At 42.2% G+C, this 24832-nt stretch overlaps 1 protein-coding gene across 1 annotated transcript in view; it reads right to left on the bottom strand.

Annotated features, from left to right (window-relative positions):
• Positions 1–24832, bottom strand: part of fbn2 (fibrillin 2) — a 304739-nt gene that overhangs the window by 132853 nt on the left and 147054 nt on the right. Inside the window, exons 12-15 of the mRNA XM_033017776.1 lie at positions 22790–22909; positions 13414–13539; positions 7760–7882; positions 5514–5636 (exon numbers count right to left, since the gene is read on the bottom strand). Coding sequence (XP_032873667.1) covers positions 5514–5636; positions 7760–7882; positions 13414–13539; positions 22790–22909 — 492 coding nt within the window. The remainder of the gene's footprint in view (positions 1–5513; positions 5637–7759; positions 7883–13413; positions 13540–22789; positions 22910–24832) is intronic.

Below are 24832 nucleotides of genomic sequence, written 5' to 3'. Positions count from 1 at the left end.
ATCTCTCTTCTATACTCGACTCATCCCCATCAGTGATACGTCCCACAACAGTGACGTCATCAGCGAACTTGATGGAGTTCGCACTATGACCGGCTACGCAGTCATGAGTATAGAGTGAGTACAGCAGGGGGCTGAGCACACAGCCTTGAGGTGCTCCCGTGCTGATTGTTATCGAGGCTGACACATTTCCACCAATACGAACAGACTGTGGTCTGTGAATGAGGAAGTCGAGGATTGAATTGCAGAGGGATGCGCAGACACCCAGTTCTGCGAGTTTGGTAACAAGCTTGGAGGGGATGATTGTGTTAAATGCCGAGCTGTAATCAATGAATAACAGCCTGACATATGAGTTTTTGTTGTCCAAGTGGTCCAGAGCGGAGTGGAGGGCCAGCGAGATCGCATCCACCGTTGATCTGTTGTGGCTGTAAGCGAACTGTAGTGGGTCCAGGTTTTTGTCGAGGTAGGAGTCGATTTGCGCCATGATCAACCTCTCAAAGCACTTCATCACCACAGGCGTTAGTGCCACTGGCCGATAGTCATTGAGGCACGTCACCATGCTCCTCTTGGGCACTGGTATAATTGATGCCCTTTCAAAGCAGGTGGGGACCTCAGACCTCAGAAGTGAGAGGTTGAAAATGGCCGTAAAAACTCCAGCCAGTTGGTCCGCACATGTTTTTAGAAAACGACCGGGTATACCATCAGTGTTCAAGGCACTTTTCGAGGGTTTACCCCTCTGAAGGATTTCCTGACGTCGGCCTCTGGTACTGTGACTGAAATACCATCACAGCGAATGGGGGCTCGGGAAGGCACATCAGTATTCTCCCTAGGGCTCATCAGGGAGTGATGTTTCGCCAACATTAGAGCTGCCTCCTGGTTTCTCCTTGAAGGAGATGATTGCATTCAGGCCCTGCCACAGCTGCCGAACATCTGTCTCATCCTCCAGTTTGGAGCAGAAGTCCCTTTTGGCCTTTTTGATGGCCTTACCAAGGTCGTATCTGGACTTCTTGTAGACCACTGTATCATCAGACATGAATGCCCGATGTCTGGTCTTCTGATTGGGAAACACTCGGAAGGTTTTGTAGGGATGCAGTCCTCCACACATTTCTTAATGAAGTCTGTAACGACTATGGCGTATTCGTTCAAGTCCATTGCCGAGTCCTTGAACATTGAACAGTCTACAAACTCCATCCAGTCCTGTAGTTGTTCCTCTGCCCCCCCCGACCAGCCCTGTACTGTCCTCACCTCTGGGGGTGCGCTCTTCAATTGCTGTAGGCAGGAAGAAGCAGCACTGCGATATGGTTGGATTTACCGAAGTGAGGGCGAGGGATAGAGCGATAGGCATTCTTGATGGTGGTGTAGCAGTGGTCGAGGGTTTTAGGTCCTCTGGTGCAGCAGGAGACATGTTGGTGGAAGTTCGGGAGTGATTTCTTGAGGTTCGCCTTATTGAAGTCCCCAGCAATGGTGGTAAATGCCTTGGGGTAAGACGTCTGCTGTTTGTTGACGACGGCGTGCAGCTCCTCCAGTGCCAGACGGACGTCTGCCTGGGGTGGGATGTAGACCGCGGTCAGGATGATGGAGGTGAATTCCCTTGGGAGGTAGAAGGGACGGCACTTCACCACCAGATGTTCGAGGTGTGGAGCAGGAGTTGGACAGGACTGCCACGTCTGAGCACCACGCAGAGTTGACCATGAGGCAGACGCCCCCTTCTCTCCCTTTCCCAGATACCAGTGTAAGATCCATACGGTGGATGAAGAACCATTCAGGCTGGACCGCTGAGTCTGGGGAGCTGGGGGTGAGCCATGTCTCTGTGAAACAGAACACTGAGCATTCCCTCAGCTCCCTTTGATAAAGCATCCTTGCCCTTAAGTCCTCCACTTTGTTTTCAAGGGACTGTACATTGGCCAGTAGGATAGTAGGGAGAGGTACCGTACCTGTGTTCCTCCGTCTGGTCGGGAGTTTCACAGCCAGCGTGGGAAAGTTTAAAGTCCGGGGCTCCCGCAGCTGCGGGAGATCGCAAAATTGCCAGCGCCTTCAGGTGCCCAAGCAGCTTGTCCGAAACGGCACCGATTACTGCCGTTTCCCTGATCCAGTTGAGTTGATAGAAGTTGTAGGTGAACCTTTTCTGTTCTGGTGCTCCGCAAAAGTCGCCGTAGGCAGGCGCCATCTTGAGCTAGGAGTGGAGAGAGAAGTTCCTTGCACTAGTTAACTTTAGTGCTCTATCTCACACAGCAGACTATAAAAAATGTAATATCAAAGGGGAGTTTTACGTGGCATTGTGGGAAATTAGAGAAGCCAAATTATTTCCCAAAAAGGGAGAATTTGCATTTCACCCATATTTGGCTCAGTAAACTCATGGATATGTTTTGCTCTTAAGGCAAAAAGAGACCCTGCAAAAAATGGATAAATTGGTGAAATGTACCTTTGGTGAAATTTACCTCAAAACAAAACTGGGATAATTCACCTCCCTCGCCTGCCCATGTTGATGCCCATAACATGTGGTTCAGAACAACACCTCCCCACAGAATTGAAGCATCTGCATCATTGCTACCAAGTCTAAAGGAAAGTAGGTCAGAACCTTAAAAAGTGGCATATCTATGGAAGAGAATAGGCATAAGCTATTGGCACCTACCCTGCAGAGTCCTAGTTCATTATACCAGTCTTGATGTTGGAGACTAAGCGCACACGGACATGCACCCATCATACCTTAAAGGGGGCATCTCCGTCATTGCCGTCGTTGTTCATTCAAGCAGACATAATGAGAAAGCATAAAACTGCTGTCCGATGGGTACACCACAATAATGTCTGCCTGTGGATTCTTTCTGTAATTTGCTCCTCCCGAGAATTTGAGATGTAATTTTATGTACATTTTACACACTACAGGTGCACAACCTTTTATCCGAAAGCCTTGGGACCAGACACTTCTCGGATTTCGGGATTTTTCGTTTTTTAGCGTAGATTTTAACATGTGGCTCAGTGGTAGAGTGCTCGGCTCGTGGCCGCAAGGTCGCGAGTTTGCGCCTCGATCCCGGCAGTTACCCGGTCAGGGCCGGCCTTTAGCCGATAGGACCTATTTCTCCCAATTGGGCCCCGCGCCTAAGGGGGCCCCGCGCTAGAGTAATCAAATCAATTGGAGCAAAGATCTTATAGCGCGCAAGATGGTCCACTCCTGCGAAATACAATGAGCTGACGCGTAGTCCGCACCGGAGCGTAACCTCCGTCATTTCAGTAACCCCGACCCGACTTCAGTTATGCCTCTCGCAGCGTTGCGGGGGAACAGTTTAGGTGTTGTTAAATGTTTTAAATGTTTTTTATCACTTCCTTTTTAAACGGCACATGCCTTGTACTTTTTAAACGGCACATACTGCGGATGCTGATTAAACCGAAGACAGACACAAAAGGCTGGAGTAAATCAGCGGATCAGGCTGCATCTCTGATGAGGAATACGTGATAATAGGAGGAAATAGGTGATATTTCGGGTCGACTTTTTCAATAGCTGCCATGAGGGGAGAAGCGCCGGCACCAAGAGCGAGCGAAAGTGTGGACAGACGGACGAAAGCAACGTTCATAGAGCGGCGTTGGTAGACATTTCGGGTCGAGACCCTTCTTCAGACTGATAGTCAAGAGAAAGGGAAACGGGAGATATCGGCATATCTTCCATTCACTTGTCCTTAGTACCGTCCATAGTTCTTGCTCCTCTTTCCCGAGTCAGTCAGAAGAGGGGTCTCGACCCGAAATGTCACCCACAAAGATCTTTGGTCACCTATTCCGACCTATGATCGTTGCTTTTGTCCGTTCTGTCCGCGCGTTCGCTCGCTCTTAGTGCCGGCGTTTCTCCCCTCAGACTCCGCCAAACAAACACACACACACACACACACAGCATGTCCGGCAGATCGCTGCGGGCCGAGAGAGAGTAGAGAGGTAGAGGGGGAAGAAAGGGTTAAATGGGGAGGGGGGTGTGAGGGGGAATGGAGAAGGGGGAGGTGCCCTCACGCTCCCGGGGCAGCTCTCCCGTCCCTCTAGTCGCCGTGCTTCACGCACACAGCCCCGGTTCCCGCCCTCCCCCCTCTCTCCAGGAAGACGCGGTGAACAATACACGGAGGGCTGGGCCGGGGGTTGCAGCAACGTTTACAAACCTCGGACTCAGCTCACGCCCGGACCCAGGCATCCGTTCCCGCCGCTGGACCTCTCCCTCCCTTCCCCTCTCCTTCTCCCCTCAGACTCCGCCAAACAAACACACACACACACACAGCATGTCCAGCAGATCCTTCCTCTCTCTTTTCCCTTCTCTCCCCTCCCTTTGCCGAAACCCTTCCTCAGACTGATAGGGGGGACTGATAGGGCAGTCTGAGGAAGGGTTTCGGCCCGAAGCATTACCTATTTCCTTCGTTCCATAGATGCTGCTGCACCCGCGGAATTTCTCCAGCATTTTTGTGAATCCCTAGACCTAGTTCAGTGAGCGTCCACCGAGGGTCACCCGGAGAGGTGACCGCGGAACCTCTCCGGGCGACCCTCGGTGGACGCTCACTGTACTAGGTCTAGGGATTCCTACTCTCCCGGGCAATATACCCTCCCTTATTTCCAGGACCGAAAATGTCCGATTTTCGGAGCTTTTCGGTTTCCGGAATTTCGGATAAAAGGTTGTGCACCTGTATTTATAAAAGTATTGTGTATTTTGATTAATTAACAAATGAGCATGAATGACATTCAGGAAATGCGAAGAATAACTGCATCCAGAAATGCTTAGTTCAGTTTGATAAAGGATAGGACTTTCGCAGGCAGAGTACAGATATGTCCAATGTCTAAGCTCAGGAATTTTGGTTATGGTGCTATTCCTAAGGTATGAATTAATATAATCCAGTGTGCTTGATTCCATCTGCCTACCTTGATTTTTCTATCAGTCATACAAAATCATTGTTTCCAAGAATCTGGTGGCAAGACCCCTGAGATGTTCTTAAATATTTGATACCACATGTTGAATTACAAGATTTAGATTATAACATCATTTAAATCATATCTTGGGCACTAACTAATTTGTGACATGGTATGCAAATCTAATATGATTATATAGCAGTACAGAACAAAACTAACATGCAATTCAGTTTTCATTATTGATTTAGAATGCAAGTTAAATGGCCAGTCTTGAGTTTTCTATTCATAACTAAAATGCAATGAAGGTAAGCAGACTATAAAAAAAAATCATAGTTCATTTTGTTCGCTTTATCTGTGATGATAATCTACAAATAAGTAAATTATTCGGCATGCCAAAAGGTTCAATTATGCTTACATCAGACTGACGGAGCTTTTTAATTCAAACATTTAGATCTCTCTGATTGCATTCAAATAGTTTATGCCTAAATTTAAAGGATTTCCCATTTCCAAAGCGATTTGAATTCCCAGAATATCTGAAACATGAATTCCGGCATCCCATGAAAGAATAAATAGAGAATGACAACCAGATGTGTTATAACTGTTCTTCCTCAGGTCTCTGTCTGGAATTATAAAGTATTTCTTACCGACACAAACCCGCCCATCTACACCAACAGCCAGGCCTGGGGGGCACTCACACCTGAAAGAGCCTTCAGTGTTGAGGCATCGGCCGTTCATACAGATTCCAGGTTTCTGGCATTCATCAATGTCTGAACAGAGAAATATGAAATGTCATCTAATTCACAATGTCATTATTTTAGCTGACACAACAATAACAGTATGGTAGCAGGTGTTCTATTCCTTACATTAAAAAAAAGATTTCCTTCCTTAATCCCAGGATGTTCTATTCCCTTTTAGTTAAACAATAGTTTTCAAATAAAAGTCAGGCACATTTTGCTCTTACACTATTTGAAAAAAAAAATGAATGCATAATCTATATACATGTAAATTGGAAGTGTGGCAGTATTCTTCAGATGTGCTCGATTTTTACCTTTGCCTTCCTGTGAAGTTTCTCAATAATATTCCAAACCATTTTGTAATAGAGGCAAACCTACAATTTATTTATTGAGGATACACAAGATAATAGTTTGCAATACTTAACTATCTGTGTTTGCATTGTAAAAATGAGTTAATTGCATCATAGAAAGTTATGCATTGTCCATTTTGTTCCGATTACCTACATTAAAGTATGCTTTCTCTTAAATAGTGCAAAACAACCATTCTAGCATTGAGATTTGAGTTCTAAGAATCTGGAGTTTCATTCTTACCACTTTTAATTGTAACTCGAATTATTTTCTTCATTTTTTTCATTCTACTATGCCATTCACTTAAACTTTCTAACTTTGTTTTTTAATTTTTGATTTTGATAATTCATTGTAAACAGGACCTTTATTATAACTTGCTAGCATTATATCATACAGTTTGCATAATAAGTTAAGCTTTATTATTATTAGTATATTTAAAAACTATCCTCACATTGACTCATTACTGTCACTTGCGAAACATATTTTGTATTTCCACATACAATGAATATTGTATTTCCACATACAATTGGATGACTTGAACTTGAACTTGAACAATAGTGTCCATTCCACCATGTCTCACGAGTAGCCATTGTGTAGCGATGTTACAAAATTTTGAGATTTTAAAAATCAAGTCTGCAATTTATCTCATCAGATAAAGCCTAAAAAGAAGTTTAATTTGACACCTATTGACTTTCATATCTTCAGTATTTAAAAAGTTATGGCCATTTTCATATTCGGAAATTAGCATCTTGTTCCCTATTGCTTTTTCATTGACTTAACACAAAAGCTGTGATCGAGGACAGTCAAAAGCCCATAACTTTCTTAAAAATTAAGAGAACTGAAAGAAATGTTCAGTTATTATAGATTGAAGCATTCTGAAACAAATATGAAACAATCTTACTTGGATGACCTGAAATTAAAGCATACAATTAGTTAGTTACCTAATTGTAGCTAATTACAAAATGTAATTACCAGATCTAAACATCTATCCATTTCTTAAGAAAATATTAACATTTTTAAATAGTCTAAGTGTCCAAATAACATTCACACAAGAATTCACAATATAACATGATTTTAAAATCTCATTGTCATGAATTTATAGGCCAAATGGAAGGAATTTAATGTTTAATTCCCGTAAATTAATGGCCATTTAAATCATCTTGCGATCGATTGGAACGTTGTATTTGCGGTGAATTTGAACCCCTTAACGGCAGGAAAAACACTGCTGGTTCGTATGGGGCCATAATCACATTTTCGCCAAGGAAATTTTGATTAAAGTCATCCGAAGAAACAAGTTTATAGATTTAGAATAAACGACTTAACTTATGTTTTGTCCCCTACGTGAGATCCGTCCCATTGTCGGCGTTGAAAGTCGCTTTTTTATTTTACTCCAGCGATTAAATTGTCCCACGATTTTTTTTGTAAACTTCCGAGAACGCAAGTCGGAACGATTTTTCAGCATCAGCTAGCAGCCCGAGAAAATATATCTTGGACAGGCAGGAGTAAACAGCATTTTAATCCCGCCACCCCCCCCCCTCAAAGTCGCGCGCACGGCCAGTGGCAGAACTGCAGCGCCGCTGAAGGTAATTATTGTAACATACCTACATTGAGAAAATTGTAAAGCTATGAATTTGTACCTCCTGGCATTGGTAGGACAAATCGGAAATGATCTTCTACTTTAAGTTGAAAATTCCTGTTTTGCTCTTTATCTGAACTTCTTTGCAACTTATTTCTTTTGTGACCACCTAATAATTGAAATCCATCCCCTGAATCATAAACAAATGTTTTTACTTAATTTTGCTTCTTACCAACACAATATCGTCCATTTGGTGCCAGCACAAAACCAGGCTTGCAAATGCACTTGAAACTCCCATCTTCATTGATGCACATGCCATTTAGACACATGTTGGTGGTGGCACACTCATCATGATCTAAAGAAAATGAAAAGCAATCATTAGTTCTCAATAGCATTTAATGATATCACAGTGATTATTTTGTTTAAACTTCCTTCTTACTGAATTGAAGGGCTGGATAAATTTCATACCTGTCCCTCAACTCGATATTGGCTGCATTTGGTATATTTTGAGCAGCAATACTCATTTGAATGGTGTCACTGACCTGGGTGGTAGTTAAATGATGGGAAGTGGTTCACTTAATTTCCTCATATTAATTAATTTTAGAAATGATTAATGTCACATGTATTGTAATGTCATTTCTAACAGTAATTTATAATAAATAGCAATTTTAAAAATTATTTATCATTGCTGTATTATAATAAAGGATTTTGAGTTTGCGCATATTGCTTGTCAATTTCTCCAATTTGATGAGCAAGATCTAAATGCTCTTTATTGGATTTCCGCTTCATTTGAGCAGTGTAAGATATGATCTGCCCCCTAAGGTAAGCCTTAAGGGCATCCCATACGATCAGGCTAGAGATTTCAGGGGATATATTAGTGGAAAGAAAAAAGGCTATCTCTCTTTCCATAAACTCTACAAACTTATCATCCGAGAGCAAAGTTGAATTGAATCGCCACTGCCTACTCTTTTGAGGGAGATCTGGAAGGGACAAGGCCAGAGCAAAGGGACATGGTCAGAAATGACAATACTCTCATAGTCACAGGAATTATTATCCTCATTGGTTATCAAGAAAGAAATAGTCAATTCTAGAATACGTATGATGAACATGTGAGAAAAATTAGTGTTCCTTAACTTGTGGATGTAAAGAGCGCCACACATCGCAAACACCGTAATGGGAGAGAAAGGCTTGGATGAAACAAGCTGATTTACTTACTGTACTGGGGTTAGTAGAGGATCGGTCTAAAAGAGGATCTAAACAACAATTGAAATCTCCACCAAGTATAAGAGAGTATGTGTTCAGGTCTGGAAGTAATGAAAATAACCGCTCGAAAAAACCTACATCGTCTACATTAGGGGCATACACGTTGACAAATACTAATGTATTGTATAATTTTCCAGTCACAATTACATACCGACCAAACTTGTCAGAGATCACATTATGTGGCTCGAAGGAAATGTTCTGGCTGATAAGGATTGAAACTCCTCTGGCTTTAGCCTGAAAGGAAGAGTGGAACCCCTGCCCCACCCAACCTGACAAGAGACGGCCATTGTCTGAGCAACGGATATGAGTTTCTTGCATGAAGGCTATTTCTGTTTTGAGTTGTTTAAGATGCGAAAAATCCTTTCTTCTTTTAACAGGATGGTTTAAACCTTTGACATTCCAGCTCACTAGCTTTATGTGTCTATCCGTGCATAATAAAGAAAAACGTTAAGATATAATGTAAATACAATGAACCAAATGGCAGGCTGAAAACAAAGCAACGAGTCAGTGCAGGTTGAAAATGACTAGTATGTAATGATGTGTTTATATAAATTGCAAAAATGTTACTGGCAGTTACATAACTCCCCTCTCCACCCAAGAAAGCTGCTATAGAAAGAAGCAGCAAGTTCTTCCAAACAAACATTTTACAAATTGAATCTTCCTGTCTAACGCTAAACTATTTCTCCAGTATTATGTACTAAAAAATACATTTAAGCACATTTAATGTAATACATTATTACATTCTATAATAACATTTTGGCTTATCCAAATAGCCCCCCAAAAAAAAGAAAATATGGCTATGAAGACTGAATATCAACTTTGGAATAACTGAACAGTGCAAACACTGAACTGTGTCAACAGTGAACTAAATGGTTATATGTAACCGAAAACTCACATGGGTTAACATGTCCTTAAAAATATGATTGCAGCTTGAAAGTTACTTACTGGCCCATAAAAGCTTTTAAAAAGCCGAAGTTAGAATGCAACAGCACACAGGTATAGGGCCAGGCCATATGTGGTAACAGCACACAAGAAAAAAAAAACAGCTGGAAATCATTTCTAATTTACAGTGCACATATAGTGATATTTGGCTGTAGCCATTTTATATGTATCTTAGTGAACAAGCAGCACACCCGGATGAATGAACACGTTCAGCCATGTAAACGAACCACAGACGTTAGCTAATATGCTGCACGTCGTGCCAATAGGTAGAGCTATACAGTGTTACCTCTCATCCAGTGGGTTTAAAGTTCCTAAACAGATCCTTTATGGGGGTTTAGGTGGCCTAGGGAGGCTGTCGATGTATTTCTGCGCCTCTTCGGCTGAGTTTATCCACTTTCTGTCTCCACCGGACAACGTGAGACGGAGTCGAGCTGGATATAGCAGAGCAGGCTTTCGTCCCAGTTTGTAAAGTTCTGCCATGACGTCTCTGTACTCTGCCCGCTGGCTCTGAACTTCACGGCTATAATCCTCCACGATCCGAATTGGTTTGCAGCGAAATTCGAGTTTCCCTCTCCGACGTGCCTCTCTGATGAGGAGATCCTTCGTCTGGTACCGATGCAGGCGGAGAATGACTGGCTGCGGTCTCTGGCCGGGGGCCGGTTTAGCGTTTAAGGAGCGATGGGCTCTGTCGACTTCTGGAGGGGATGTCAACGTCTCGCTCCCGAAAACCTCTCGCAGCAAACATGAGAAAACCTCAGTGGGTCGTCTGCTTTCAGTGGATTCCGGTAGACCGAGGATGCGTATGTATTGTCGCCGACTTCAGCCCTCCAAGTCGGCCACTTTAGCATTTAGCTTAGTATTGTCACCATTCAGAGTGGAACAAATGTTCTCCAGGTCGACGACTCACTGGTTAAGGTCAACCGGATCATAAGGTAATGCAGGACTTTCTGAGCAGTCTAAATATTCCCAAACTGTCATTAGATTTTAGGGAAAGATTGGATAAATCCATATCACAGGCAGAAATAGCTTCAGTCATTTCCTCAATGCAATCAGGCAAATGTCCAGGCCCTGACGGCTTCCCGGCAGAGTTTTAAAAAAAGTTCTCTCTGCTCCTTTCCCCACAGCTGTGTTCCGTTCTACCTGAATCCTACAGACAAGGTTCTCTTCCTCCATCCTTTGCCGAAGCCTGTATTACTCTTATTGTCAAAAAAGGTAAAGATCCAACCGAAAGCGCCTCCTATAGATTCGTCGCCCTTCTTAACACGGATGCAAAAATTTTAGCTAAGGTTCTAGCTCGTAGACTAGTGAATGTCATCCCTACTGTTATATCTGAGGACCAAACCGGCTTTGTTAAGAGCAGACATTCCTTCTTTAATATACGTCGATTATTAGATATTGTTTACTCTGCTTCTGAGGATGTCCCTGAGTGTGTCGTATCCATTGATGCAGAAAAAGCATTTGACCGCATTGAGTGGGTCTATCTATGGGCTGTTGTGGACAAATTTGGTTTTGGAACAGATTACTATACTCATCCCACCGCCTCAGTTCGGACTAATTCCTAGTTGTCCAAGCCGTTCGACTTGCATCGGGGAACCCGCCAGGGGTGTCCTCTGAGCCCCATGCTTTTTGACTTGGCCATTGAACCACTTGCCATGGCCGTTCGCAGCTGTGAGGACATAGCCGGTATTTGGAGGGGCAGTACGCAGCATAAGGTCTCACTATATGCTGACAACCTTTTGCTTTTTGTCTCAAACTCAGGCACCTCTCTGCATTCTGCTATGTCACTGCTCAATAATTTTGGTCAATTTTCAGGTTATAAGATAAATCTTGGAAAAAGCGAACTGTTTCCCATTAACTATGAAGTACAACCCTCGGATCTTACCAACCTGCCATTCAAAATCGAAAAAAACAAGCTCTCATATTTGGGCATTTCAGTTACGAGGACATACAAGGATCTTTTCAAAGATAATTTTATCATTCCATCATCCAGATCAAACAGACGCTAACACAGTGGTCACCCCTGTCAATGCCACTTGTCGGCCGGATAGATTCAATCAAAATGACCATTTTACCAAAATATTTGTATCTTTTTCAGGCTTTACCAGTTTTTATCCCCAGGTCCTTCTTCGACCATCCTATATATGGAGAGCTAAGCGGCCTCGTCTTAATAAGGCCCACCTTCAAAAAACCAAGGCTGCTGGTGGCCTGGCTCTCCCAAATATTCGCTTTTATTATTGGGCTGCTAACCTGCGCTGCCTTGCATTTTGGTCTTTCTTTCACAGCCAGCCCGATTGCCCCGACTGGGTAGCCATGGAGTTACACACAGATGATAATATGTCCATACCTGCACTACTTGGTTCCTCACTTCTACTCCCCTCAATTAAATCTGTAAAAAATCCAGTGGTTAAACACTCTTTGAGGATATGGGTTCAATTCAGGAAATGTTTGGGGAGCATAACTTTTCTCTACTGAGCCCTATTGCATCAAACCACCTTTTTAAACCATCAACTCAGGACCCTGGCTTTAAAGAATGGCATAGGAAGGGTATTGTGCGCTTCAAGGACCTGGTTATGGGTAACACTGTAGCATCATTTGAACAATTAAGCAACAAATTCAATCTTCCAAAGCCGGATTTTTTCCGATACTTGCAAACAAGACATTATGTGTTCTATAAACTGCCCAGCTCTTTTATACCAACAGACACGACCCTTGTTGATACAGTTCTTTCTTTAAACCCGTCTCAGAATAGACTTGTCTCAGCTTTATATGGCAGGATGTTGGACCTAAGGCGCGCTCCCATGGACAAGCTCAAGGCAGCATGGGAGGAAGACTTGGCCTTCTCTCTCTCGGAAGATACATGGAGTTCCATTCTTAAACTGGTTAATTCCACCTCTCTATGTGCTCGTCACTGTCTGATCCAATTCAAAGTGGTAGATAGGGCCCATATCTCAAAAGCCAAATTATCTACTATTTACCCTAAGGTTAGTCCATTCTGTGTTGAATGTAAAATTTCTGAAGCCTCTCTTATCCATATGTATTGGTCATGCCCCAGCCTTAACAAGTTCTGGCTAGAGGTCTTTCATACATTATCCCAGGTGTTAAACATCAAATTGGAACCAAAGCCTCTAATCGCTCTTTTTGGGGTCACTGGTGAGGATGTCAGATAAACGCCGCACTATATCTTTTGCTTCTCTTCTGGCTCGGCGAACAATCCTGCTCAGGTGGACGGAACCTACCCCGCCCACTCATACACAATGGCTGACAGATATTATGTCCTGCCTAAAACTCGAGTAAATCAGGTACTCACTTCAACATTCAAATGGAAGGTTTCAGAAAGCATGGGGACCTTTTTTAAATGCATTCCAGGCTTTGTAAATGCTTGATCATCAAGTACAGTTTAACATTAACAGTCTACCCATTCATTTATCGTGGATTATTGTTGGGACAGGCTGATATTTGCATATGCTCACTGGCAGTGACTGGGGAGGGATTATTTTTGGTATCTTGTTTTTTTTTTATTGTTGTTGTCTTGTTATATGTTGGCATAAGTTGTTTTTTATTTATTCTTTTCGTACACTGTCTGTAACAAATGGATAACTTTGCACTTTGTTATGTCATGAAAACTAAATAAAAAAGATTTTGATTTAAAACTATAACATTGAACTGAAACCATCTTTTTACCAATGCAATTTTTTCCATCTGGAGTCAGTTCAAAGCCAGCATGACAAATACATTGGAAGCTTCCATCTGTGTTCACACAACGACCATTTTTGCAAAGAAGTCCATTGTGAATGCACTCATCAATATCTGAAAAGAGACGGTATAGAACAAGACATAAACTTGTAAATGTGTGAAACTCACAAAAATCACTGCAAATACACCTTTCAACCACTGCAACTATACCAAACATAATGCAAAGCTGAATGAGTTCAGCTTATTTACCTTAGAAAAAACCTTTGTGATATTCTTTTGTAACACATTAATTTCATGTTACCCAAGAGTTTCAACAGAAAGGACTAGCGAAGACAATATCAAACTCCTCTGTTATGTACTGTACAATTTAATGAAGATTCTGTTGTTTCACAGATCATATTTTAGACATTACTTCTGGAAATGGGAATGAAGTTGAATTTTGTTATGTAGAAAGCTGCCTCTCTATATCAACAGGGAATATTGAGCTTTTCATTAAATTCTGCATCAAAGACTCAATGTAACTTAAGCCTACAATACTAATTTTTCCAGGGTGGAAATGTCAAAGACTAGCAACATAGCTTTAAGTTGAGAGAGAAAAGGTTTGAAGGAGATATGTCATAGTCACAGAGTCATAGAGCATTTAAAAAAGGCTCTTCGGCTCAACTTGCCCATGCCAACCAAGATGCCCCATCCCACATACCTGCATTTAGCTCTCTAAACCTTTCCCATCCATATACTTTTAAATGCTGTTATAGTACCTGCCTCAAATAGCTCCTCTGGCAGCTCATTCCATGTACTCACCACCCCCTGTTCAGAAAGAGTTGCCCCTCAGGTTCTTATTAAATCTTTCCCCTCTCACCTTAAGCCTACGAGCCCTTGTTTTTGATTCCCATACTCTGGATAAATTACCTTGTGCATTTACCCTATCTATTCCCCTCATGATCTTATGAATTTATTTAAAATCATCACTCATCCTTTTGCGCCCTAAGGAATAAAGTCCTAGCCTGTCCCACCTTTCCCTTCAGCTCAGGCCCTCAAGTCTAGCAACATCTTCGTAAATCTTCTCTGCACTCTTTCCAGCTTAACAGACCATCCTATAGCAGGGTGACTAAAAATGAACACAATAATCCAAATGCTGCCTCGCCAACGTCTTGTATGACTGCGACATAACATCCCAATACTCAATACGCTGACTGGTGAAGGTCAAATACACTAAAAGCCTATTTATCTACCTATGGTGCCACTTTCAAGGAAATTATCTGCACTCCGAGATTCTTCTGTTCTACAACACTCTCCAGGGATCCGCCATTTACTGTTAAGATCCTGCCTAGGTTTGACTTTGCAAAATGCAACACCTCACACTTATCTGCACTAAATCCCATTAACCATTCCTCAGCCCACTTACCCATCGGATCAATATCCTGCTGAAAATTTTGATAACCATCTTCGCTATATACAATACCATCCACTTTAGTGCCATCTGCAAACTTATTAATTATGCCTTCTACATTTTAATCCAAATTATTGATATAAAGCACAAACAGCAATGGGCCCAGCACCTATCCCTGACGTACACTACTAGTCACAGGCCTTAAGTCTGAAAAACAACCTTCTGCCATCACTCTCTGCTTTCTTACATGGAGCTAATTCTCTATCCAATCATCTAGCTATCCCATGCAATCCAACCTTCCAGAGCAGACTACCTTATCAAATGGCTTTCTGAAGTCCCCATAGACAACGTCTATGGCTTTGCCTTCATCAATCTTTTTGATTACTTGTTCACAAAACTCAGATTTGCAAGACGCAGTCTCTCATGTACAAAACGATACTGACGATCCCTAATCAGCCCCTGTCTATCCAAATGCATCTATATCTTATCCCTCAGAATTCTTTCCAGTAACTTGCCTACCATAGATGTTAGACTCATTGGTCTATAGTTCCTAGGCTTGCAGCCCTTCTTAAATAGAGGCACAAAATGAGCCACCCTTCCATCTTCCAGCACCTCACTTGTGTGTAAAGGTGATTCATACATCTCATCCAGGGCATCTGCAATTTTTTCTCAAGCTTTCCAGTGCCCTCAGATATATTTGATCAAATCCAAGAGATTTATCGACCTTCATATGCCTATCTATCTCCATACATTCATGAGGAAGTGGTGGGTGCCTGGAATACAAAGCCAGAGATGGTGGTGGAAGCAGACACGAAAGTGGTGTTTAAGAGGTTTTTAGATAGACATATGGATATGCAATGAATGGAGGGATATGCAGGCAGAGGAGATTAGTTTAAGTTGGTATCATGTTCGGCACAAACATTATGGGCCAAAGAGCCTGTTCCTGTTCTGTACAGTTCCATGTTCTATGTAGATGTAATTCAACTGTACTAGGGTGATTTCACGAAAGGTCACTGGATCATAGATCCTCACCCATGTGACTGCAAAATCCAACTGGGGTACAAGCGTCACTTCCGGTACATGTTATTGATGCTGAAAACGCGCACTTTCACACCCGTTAAAAACCGCGAAAACGGCCCGTTTTTGAGCTGTAAATAACTGTGCCAGTCGGGGTGACCGTGAGACACAGTTATCTTACTTTACAGTCCAGAAGATAGATAAAAACGAAGGTAAATACAAGAGGGAGCTGAAGGGGCAACAACAGCGGAAGTGGTTAGCGGACATTCGCCGTGGAGATATAAAGATCGAAAATATCGGGAATTATCGCGTTTGCTCGCTGCATTTCATCAAAAGTAAGGCATTATTGACGTTTTATCTTTATTCATTTGTTATATGAAAAGTTTTAAAAGTGAAAAATCCGTCAGTAAAATTGCAAAATCGCCCATGGTTCTCAGGTGGGTTTTAACATGCAAAATGAAAACGCTTCTGAAGCTACATTTACCATTTAAATAATCGTAAACTATCAATGCGTTTTGAAATAAATTTTACTCAGATGCAAGCTAAGGAATGGGATAATTGTCAGCTGTTAATTGGACAAAATCAGGACATTTTATTATTATTATCCAATTAACAGCTGACAATTATCCCATTCCTTAGCTTGCATCTGAGTAAAATTTATTTCAAAACGCATTGATAGTTTACGATTATTTAAATGGTAAATGTAGCTTCAGAAGCGTTTTCATTTTGCATGTTAAAACCCACCTGAGAACCATGGGCGATTTTGCAATTTTACTGACGGATTTTTCACTTTTAAAACTTTTCATATAACAAATGAATAAAGATAAAACGTCAATAATGCCTTACTTTTGATGAAATGCAGCGAGCAAACGCGATAATTCCCGATATTTTCGATCTTTATATCTCCACGGCGAATGTCCGCTAACCACTTCCGCTGTTGTTGCCCCTTCAGCTCCCTCTTGTATTTACCTTCGTTTTTATCTATCTTCTGGACTGTAAAGTAAGATAACTGTGCCTCACGGTCACCCCGACTGGCACAGTTATTTACAGCTCAAAAACGGGCCGTTTTCGTGGTTTTTAACGGGTGTGAAAGTGCGCGTTTTCAGCATCAATAACATGTACCGGAAGTGACGCTTGTACCCCAGTTCGATTTTGCGGTCACGTGGGTGAGGATCTATGATCCAGTGACCTTTCGTGAAATCACCCTATACCTAAGGATGCACGTCCAGCATTCATATAAGTGTTGGTATTATTCTATTTCAATTTATATAATGAAACCTTGAGCCAATCATCCTTATTTGTGATCAGGGATAAATTAATATGTTTGCTTCTTTTTGCTAAGAAAACACTCCTCCAGAATAGTAAGATTAAATGAGAACTTACCAGTTTGAAGTTTGATCTTGATTTTATGAGGAGTTACGATGAGCGATTACGTGAAGAAGGGCCGTCCGTCTGCGTGCGCGTCAATCTTCAAAGCAGCGGTGTTAAATCACAGATAAAAAAGAAGACCTGAGAATAGTAAGATTGTGAAAAACTTGAACTTCCATATGACCTTGATAATATGAGGGTGGGAGCGGTGGGCACGTAATCGCTCATCGTAACTCCTCATAAAATCAAGTTCAAACTTCAAACTGGTAAGTTCTCGTTTAATCTTACTATTTTACTTCGGAGTCACGTGAGTGACTACGTGAAGATTTCAAAGCTCTGTGATTTTACGCCGGTTACGAATCCAGGCGTCACACACTGAATGGATTGACCATGGATGCGTGTAATCATTAAAGCATTAAGACATTACGTAGTTAAGTAAAGAAACTGATGCTTTAAATGAAAGAAAAGTTTTAAAAAAAAGTTACCCCTCCCAACCTTGGGGGGGGGGGGGGGGGGGGGGAGAAACTAAGGGACAGAACTTAAAATTGTACGTGCAAACATTCCCAGTCCGGTTATAGGTTTGTTATAAAACCGGTGGACCGTTATTTCATTCGTGCATCCTGCAGCCACTAGGATGTCGTCAAGGGGCACGTCCATAGCTCTTGCTGCCGACGTAGATGCAGCCCTGGTGGAGTGAGATTTAACCATATAAATGTTTACTCCTGCTACCGCCATTACCTCTTTTGACCATCTGGAGATGGCTTGAGTTGACACCTTTTGGTGTGTTTTTGTGTTTTTTTAATTTTTTTATGGCTGATGAGGACCGATTGTTCTGTGCCTGAGATTCTCCGTAACTCTCAGATAGTGGTGTTAGTATGTTACCACCCACACAACCGTTGGTCCTCTGGAAATGCCAAGAACTGGATCTCCATCCCTGGCATTCCTGGCCTGCTCTGTTTATCAGGTTCCTGATTAGGAATGTTATGTTGTTCATATTGGTGGTCATGTAGTCCAACCGTAGCTTTTGCAGTGTCTGGACTCTTTGTCAGCATACCACCTTCAGGGTTAGTTATAGGCGGTCCCCACTGTCAAAGTAGGGCTTGTACCACGCTCACATCCCATGTGTCAGTGTACCTTGGCCTTGGAGGTCTTAAATTGTAAATTCCCTTCATGAATTTTGTTGTAAAGGGGTGCGTTCCTATCGAACTGTGCCCTGCTTCCGGCATCAGATTGGAGGAGAGTGCGCCTCTGGCACTATAGATGCACTATAACTTAGTTTATAGTTATAGTACAGTTGATAGGAACTCCAAGACATCCGTTATCCGAACTGTGTTGTATTTGTTCGGACAGTCCTATGCCTTGAAATGGCCTCCTCAGAATCTGCAGACCAACAAGTTATACGTTCATGTAGTGGATGATTGCTCCCTGTAACTGGGTTTACTAGGAGGTCCCTGCTCTTGGGTACAGCCATTACTGGCTGGACTATAATTCCCAATTTTTTTGGGGACCAGGCTTGAGTAGGCCAATCTGGCACTACCAATATGCCTGTGACTTAGTCTTGCTTGATTTTTTGTCAAGCATCGGTTTGTGAGACAAATTGGCGGAAAGCATACATAAACATTCCTCACCAATTGAGGGAGAAAGCATCCACTGCCTTGCTCCTGGATCCAGCTCGCAGGACACATATCTGGGTAACTAATGGTTAGTCTAGATGCAAACGGTTCAACATCTGGTATGCCAAATCGTGTAGTTATTTTGTTAAATACTGTCTGATTCAACATCCATTCTGTGTTGTTATTAAACATTCATGATCCAGCATCTGTCACCGTGTTATATCTACCTCGTAGATTTCCCAAATATTCCTCTCGATACACCAGTGCCAAATGAGGTTTGACAATCTGTCGTAAGATACAGATTTTAATCCTTGCTTGTTAATGGATATATGCCACCGCGGTGGTGTTATCAATCTGAATTTGAACAAGCACCAGTTGCATATCGCTACAGAGAACCTTGAGTTCATATTGTGCCCCCAACAATTCTGGGTAATTGATTCCATGTGTTGGGGAATTACAGACTCCTGCTCATTCCATCTGCCCCCACAGCTTTAGACTGTGTTGGTGTCTTCCCATCCTTAGCCGCTTGCATAGGTCTGAAGAACCCTCGATGGCTTTCGAGCAGAATTTCCCTGAGCTGTCTCCCATTCGTTATCCACCATAGTTATTCAACAATGGCCTCTGATGGCAATCCATAGTTTTCCAATTCGGCCTGCATATAATTTGAGTGTTCATTCCTTTGCTTGCTGTAAGTTCTGGTAATGCAAAGGCCCGTACTGCTGGGAATGCAGCTACTATTTGCCAATTACACTCGCTGTTTGCCTGATAGATGGCTAGAATTTGACTATCAGGTCATTGCAGGCTTAATTAATATTGTCGTTTGCCCCTAGGCAAAGTCACCAACATATTTACTGTTTTTGATAGTAAATTCTAGGTAATCAATTACCCTTGTAGGTGTCAATTTTGATTTAACTGGATGGATGAGGTAACCAATTCTTTCAAACAGGGTTTTGGTTTGCTTGACTCATGCTTCTGCCAATTCTTGGTGACTCCAAAATGAAAATGTCCTCCAAATATGCCATTACTATGTGGTTTTGAGACCTTTGTAGGCCCAGAATTGGTTTCTGTAGTTTTGTCAATAGTCTAGGAGCTGATGTCAACCCATTTGGCAGATCCATACCATCCAGTTAAACTTCAAATATCTCCTGTTCTTAGTGAATAGACACCGAATAGTATGCATCTTTGAGGTTGATGCATGCCATGTGACCATTCTATAGGAAGCTCCTATAAAACAGTAGTTAAACCGTAACAAAATTACTGTTTCTAAAAGTCTATACTGCACAAATGAGTTACACCTGGATGAAGTGACATCCTCCATTTGTCACATGTCCTGAATGGCAATCCTGCCCAAAAATACTGAGCCTGCCTCGAAGACAATTCCAGTCCGAGTTCCAAGTCTGCTTGGAACGTGTGTATGTTTTGCAGTAAAATTATCACGATATTATCTGTTTTTAAAAGCCCGTTCTGAAATTTCTTGTTATTATCATTTTGAGCAAGAACACAAGAGTAAATTACCAACATGTAACTGCTCCACAATCCCTTGTTTCAGTAAACCCAGACCCACCTACCTCCATGGCTACCGGTGGTCTTGTGGTAAGCCCAAAGGCCCCTGATGCGGATTCCTTTCCTCTCCTTGATTTGGAGTAGGACTGGTAAGGAGTGTGGATTCCATGTTTCTCCCGACATCTGCTTGGGTCTGGTCTGAAACCTCATCATACTGAGCCTGCCTTGTAGGACAATTCTGGCCATTATTTTGAGTCTGCCTTGAAAGACGACTCTGATCATATTTCCGTGCCCAGCTTTCAAGCTACCACCGGATTCAGTGAACCGCTCCACTGAGAGTGAGGTTCGTAGGCAGCCCTGAAAACAGGTGCTGCCGCAGGCCCCTGAGGATACCTGTGCTGACATGGCCCTTCCAGTGGACCTAAATGAGATTCTAGCTTTGGTCAGACTGAAAAGGACCATGAATGCTCCTCTCCTTAGAGCAGGAGACATTTGTGCAGCCCTGAAAACAGGTGCTGCTGCCCTGCGGGTTCTCCATAATACCCGGGCTGTCAAGAGCTAAATTCCATCCAGGGAAGCACCCAGTGGAACCTGGATGATTGCAGAAGCACTTATTTTCTGTTTGTTTGTATGGAAGCTTATTATTCCTTTTATGTAAAGCATTTTGGTGTTGACTTAAACAGTGCAATATAAGTAAAACTTACTTACTTACTTTCTTCTGCTTGTCCCTTGGAAGGTTTCCCCCCCTCTCTTTGTACTCTGATTCAGAGTGGTTTCTTCCACATGTAGTTCCCCCTTCCATGGGGAAGACATTGGGCTGCCCCATGTGCGAGGCTCCCGGCACCGGCACTGCTGTAGGCCGTGCTGATACTGCTCCTTCCTTTGGAGCAGATTATTGTTGGAGCAACTTCTCCATGAGTTGCTCCATGTGGGAGAAGTCGTCCTCAGACGCTCTCCGTTGAGGGAGGGTATCCCTCTTCCCCGGACTCATCTGAGTCAACGGGTTAGTTTAGACTTACGGGTGGCATTACGTCCCGCAGGGCAACCATGGAGCTCCTGCTCCCGCGCAAAGTCTCCTGCCGATTCTGCTGTCGGCGCTAATGTCGGGAAGCGAGGCTCCCGCTGATGCTGCTCCCTCCTTTGGAGCAGATTATTGTTGGAGCAACTTCTCCATAAGTTGCTCCATGTGGGAGAAGTCGTCCTCAGACGCTCTCCGTTGAGGGAGGGTATCCCTCTTCCCCGGACTCATCTGAGTCAACGGGTTTGTTTAGACTTGCGGGTGGCATTACGTCCCGCAGGACAACCATGGAGCTCCTCCTCCCGCGCAAAGTCTCCTGCCGATTCTGCTGTCGGCGCTAATGTCGGGAACAAGACCGTCGCCCGCTATTTGGAAGGCTGCGGTCTTCGGCAGCCGACATCCCCGCGGGCCGTCTCCTCGACATCTGGGCTCTGAAAAAAACTTCAAGCCCGAAAGAACGCAGGTAAGTGATTTCAACTTCCCTTACCTGCTCATCCCGACGGCCTGGGAGGCTCAATGCCTGCCAGTCCGTCGTGCGTGTTGTGTTCAGACGTAATGACGCGCACGCAGACGGACGGCCCTTCTTCACGTAGTCACTCACGTGACTCCGAAGTAAAATCTAGTCCTTGCACTCACAATAAAGTGGAGGAAAGGAAGGATGATTGCTTTCAGATTTTTTTCTTACTCTCTCATAGTCCCAGCAACTTATTTTTTTCTTATTTTTCTTTGTTGCTTTCTTTTTCTTCACTTTTCCTTTGTCTATTTTAACACAGCACAAATAAGCATGCTTCCAGTTCAGAATCTATTTTTCAACAGCTTATATGTTTTTTTTCAAATCACTTGCAGAGCCATGCTTTCAAGGAATGACACGTTGAGATTCGACAGAAACAGTTATGTATTGAAGAAATTGTAAATAAAATTCCTGCTGTGTGATTGTATTAAACAAATGTCCAATAAGCCCTTTCAAATTATTTTACTTTACTTACATTGGCACAATGTGTTTCAATGTCATAAGACCACACTGAGCCTTTCCAGACTGCCTTCCCCCTGTAGATCCCTTTGATGTAGGGGAAATCAGTACCCGTGCTGGACTGGGCAGCTTTCACCACTTTTTGCAATCTTCTTTGTTCCTGGGCATTTGAGTTGCCGAACCAGACCATGATGCAACTAATTAATATGATTACAACTGTACATCTCTACATTACAATTAACTTCAAATGATTGAGAGCATCCTAAATGCTTCCAAAGGTAACAGCATACAATTAACCAATTCATCAACAGCAATATGTTTACTTTCTTCTGATTTGACTGTTCTTGGGTAAGTGAGTCATATTAATTCTGTCAACATCCAAAACATAAACCTGTATTTTTCAGAAATGCTGTGGCACCTATTGCACATTTTCATTCACCATTACTTTATTTGATATTTAGAGGTTTGACTGTTCTTTCACTTACCAATGCAGGATTGTTTGGTGGGGGTGCTCTGGAAACCAGTGTGGCATTTACAATGGTAGGAGCCTGGAGTGTTAATACAATCACCATTTGTACAGGGGCTTGAAGTACACTCATCAAAATCTACAGAGATCAATAAATGAGATATTAGTGAAAATTTAGAGGAAGCCCCCCTCATCGCTCAAATATTTGATCTTGTCTTAAATGGAGGAAAAAAAGACTAATTCATCTAAAACATTTTATATTGTTACGCAGACAAATCTTAACAATCATTATTTAATGTAACTTTTGACCAATTTCTGTGCAGTCTGTTGCTTTCAATAACTCTTATTTTGAGCAATTTGAGTTGCAATAAAATGTTCTTCTTTGCTGTTAAATATTGCTGGGCTCAGTAAAATAAGATACATGATTTTAAATGTTTTATTCAATGGAGAATGAGCACAACTCTGCAAATTGCTACAAATCACATTTTGCACAAAACAAAATCTGTCATTGAAAGAGTTGCAGAAATGAAAGCCCAGAGAAATCTGGAATTCAACCTCATGAGGACATCAGGTATGAGGTGCAATAAGATAAGAAAATTGTTCTTCTAATTGAGTAAGCAAAAACTTAAAAACTGGAGAGCCTTTGACCTGAAACATGCTTTCTTAATCTATGAATCTGAAATGTTGAATATTTCCTGCAATTTCTGTTTTTGTTTAAGTAATTCTTAATCCATGGAAGAATCTGGCACCAGATGGAGTACAGACGTTTTTTTTAAATTACAGAGTTTGGGGAATTTAATACGAAAGGAGAGGTTATGCATCAGTAATATAGGTCAGAAGGGAGAACACACCTGGAGTATAGTATACAGTGTTTATTTTTCTATTTGAAGCATATTTAAATATTTAAATGTTAAATAACTATCAAAATATCAATGTAAATGCTTTGGAAGCAATTCGGACACGAAGAGTCACAGATGAGGCTAGTAGACACTGGGGTTAAGAAGAGAGATGGGGGAATTTGATTGCAACAAACTATTCAGAAGGATCGTGACAAGAAGGATATGGAAAGGATATTTCCTTGTGTGAGATAATCTAGAACTAGTTGTCACTATGTAAAAATAAGGGGTTGCTCTATTTATTCAGAGATGAGTAAAAATCTTTTCTATCAGAAGGTAAAAAGAGTGCTTTACGTCAATGTTGAGAATGTCGCAGGTACACAAAAATGCTGGAGATACTCAGCGGGTGCAGCAGCATCTATGGAGCGAAGGAAATAGGCAACGTTTCAGACCAATTCCAAGTTCAACAACACAAGGTTTGGGTTGAGATGCCAAATCTTGCAAGAACAAGCAGCATTTTCCAAACTAACTTGGGGAAACTCAATCCAGGTCCTGCCGTTCTGTTAACCATTCTGTTAGATTTATGATCAGGCCTGGTGAAGTAGTTGGGAAAGTTTGATGCTAGAGCATTTTACGATCAATTGCATCGTGTAAATATGGTTTATATTCTAATTTGGCAGATAACAGTGGGAACTCTATGACAGAACCAGCAGTGCGACCTGGCTTCTTTGGCAGGTTTTTTGTTTTGAAGTGCTTGAACCTGATGCTCCTCCATTAGGAGCTGGTGTATTTCACCTCAGAATGCATTAAGGATGTTAACAGTGGAGACTTTTGAAAACGTCTGCTCATGTAGCTCCACAGCTCTTTATTCTTTGTTTTTACAGAATAGCTTGCCTATTGACAAAAATGCAATGATAAGCTTGGGAATCCTGAATAGTGCAGACCTGACAATTGGCAATGGACCCCTTGTTGATATATTCAGTGGGTCTAATGCATATTTGAGCTTCCTGTCCATGGACAGTTAACTTTGCCAATATGATGGTACAGGCCAGCTCCATGTTATGAATGCCCAATTCATGGACATCCATCCATACATACGAAGTAGCTCCCACAATATAGGTAAATTCAAAAGTCTAACGTATGTACATACATTCATTCCTACAAATTGCAGAACTAGTTTCTCCTATCTTTCCACATTTAGGCATTGGTATTTTCTTATGCTTTTG

The sequence above is a fragment of the Amblyraja radiata genome, chromosome 3, assembly GCF_010909765.2.
Source record: "Amblyraja radiata isolate CabotCenter1 chromosome 3, sAmbRad1.1.pri, whole genome shotgun sequence".
Taxonomy (NCBI): Eukaryota; Metazoa; Chordata; class Chondrichthyes; order Rajiformes; family Rajidae; genus Amblyraja; species Amblyraja radiata.
The sequence above is the reverse complement of the archived record's forward strand: the minus strand, read 5'-3'. Positions and strand labels throughout refer to the sequence as shown.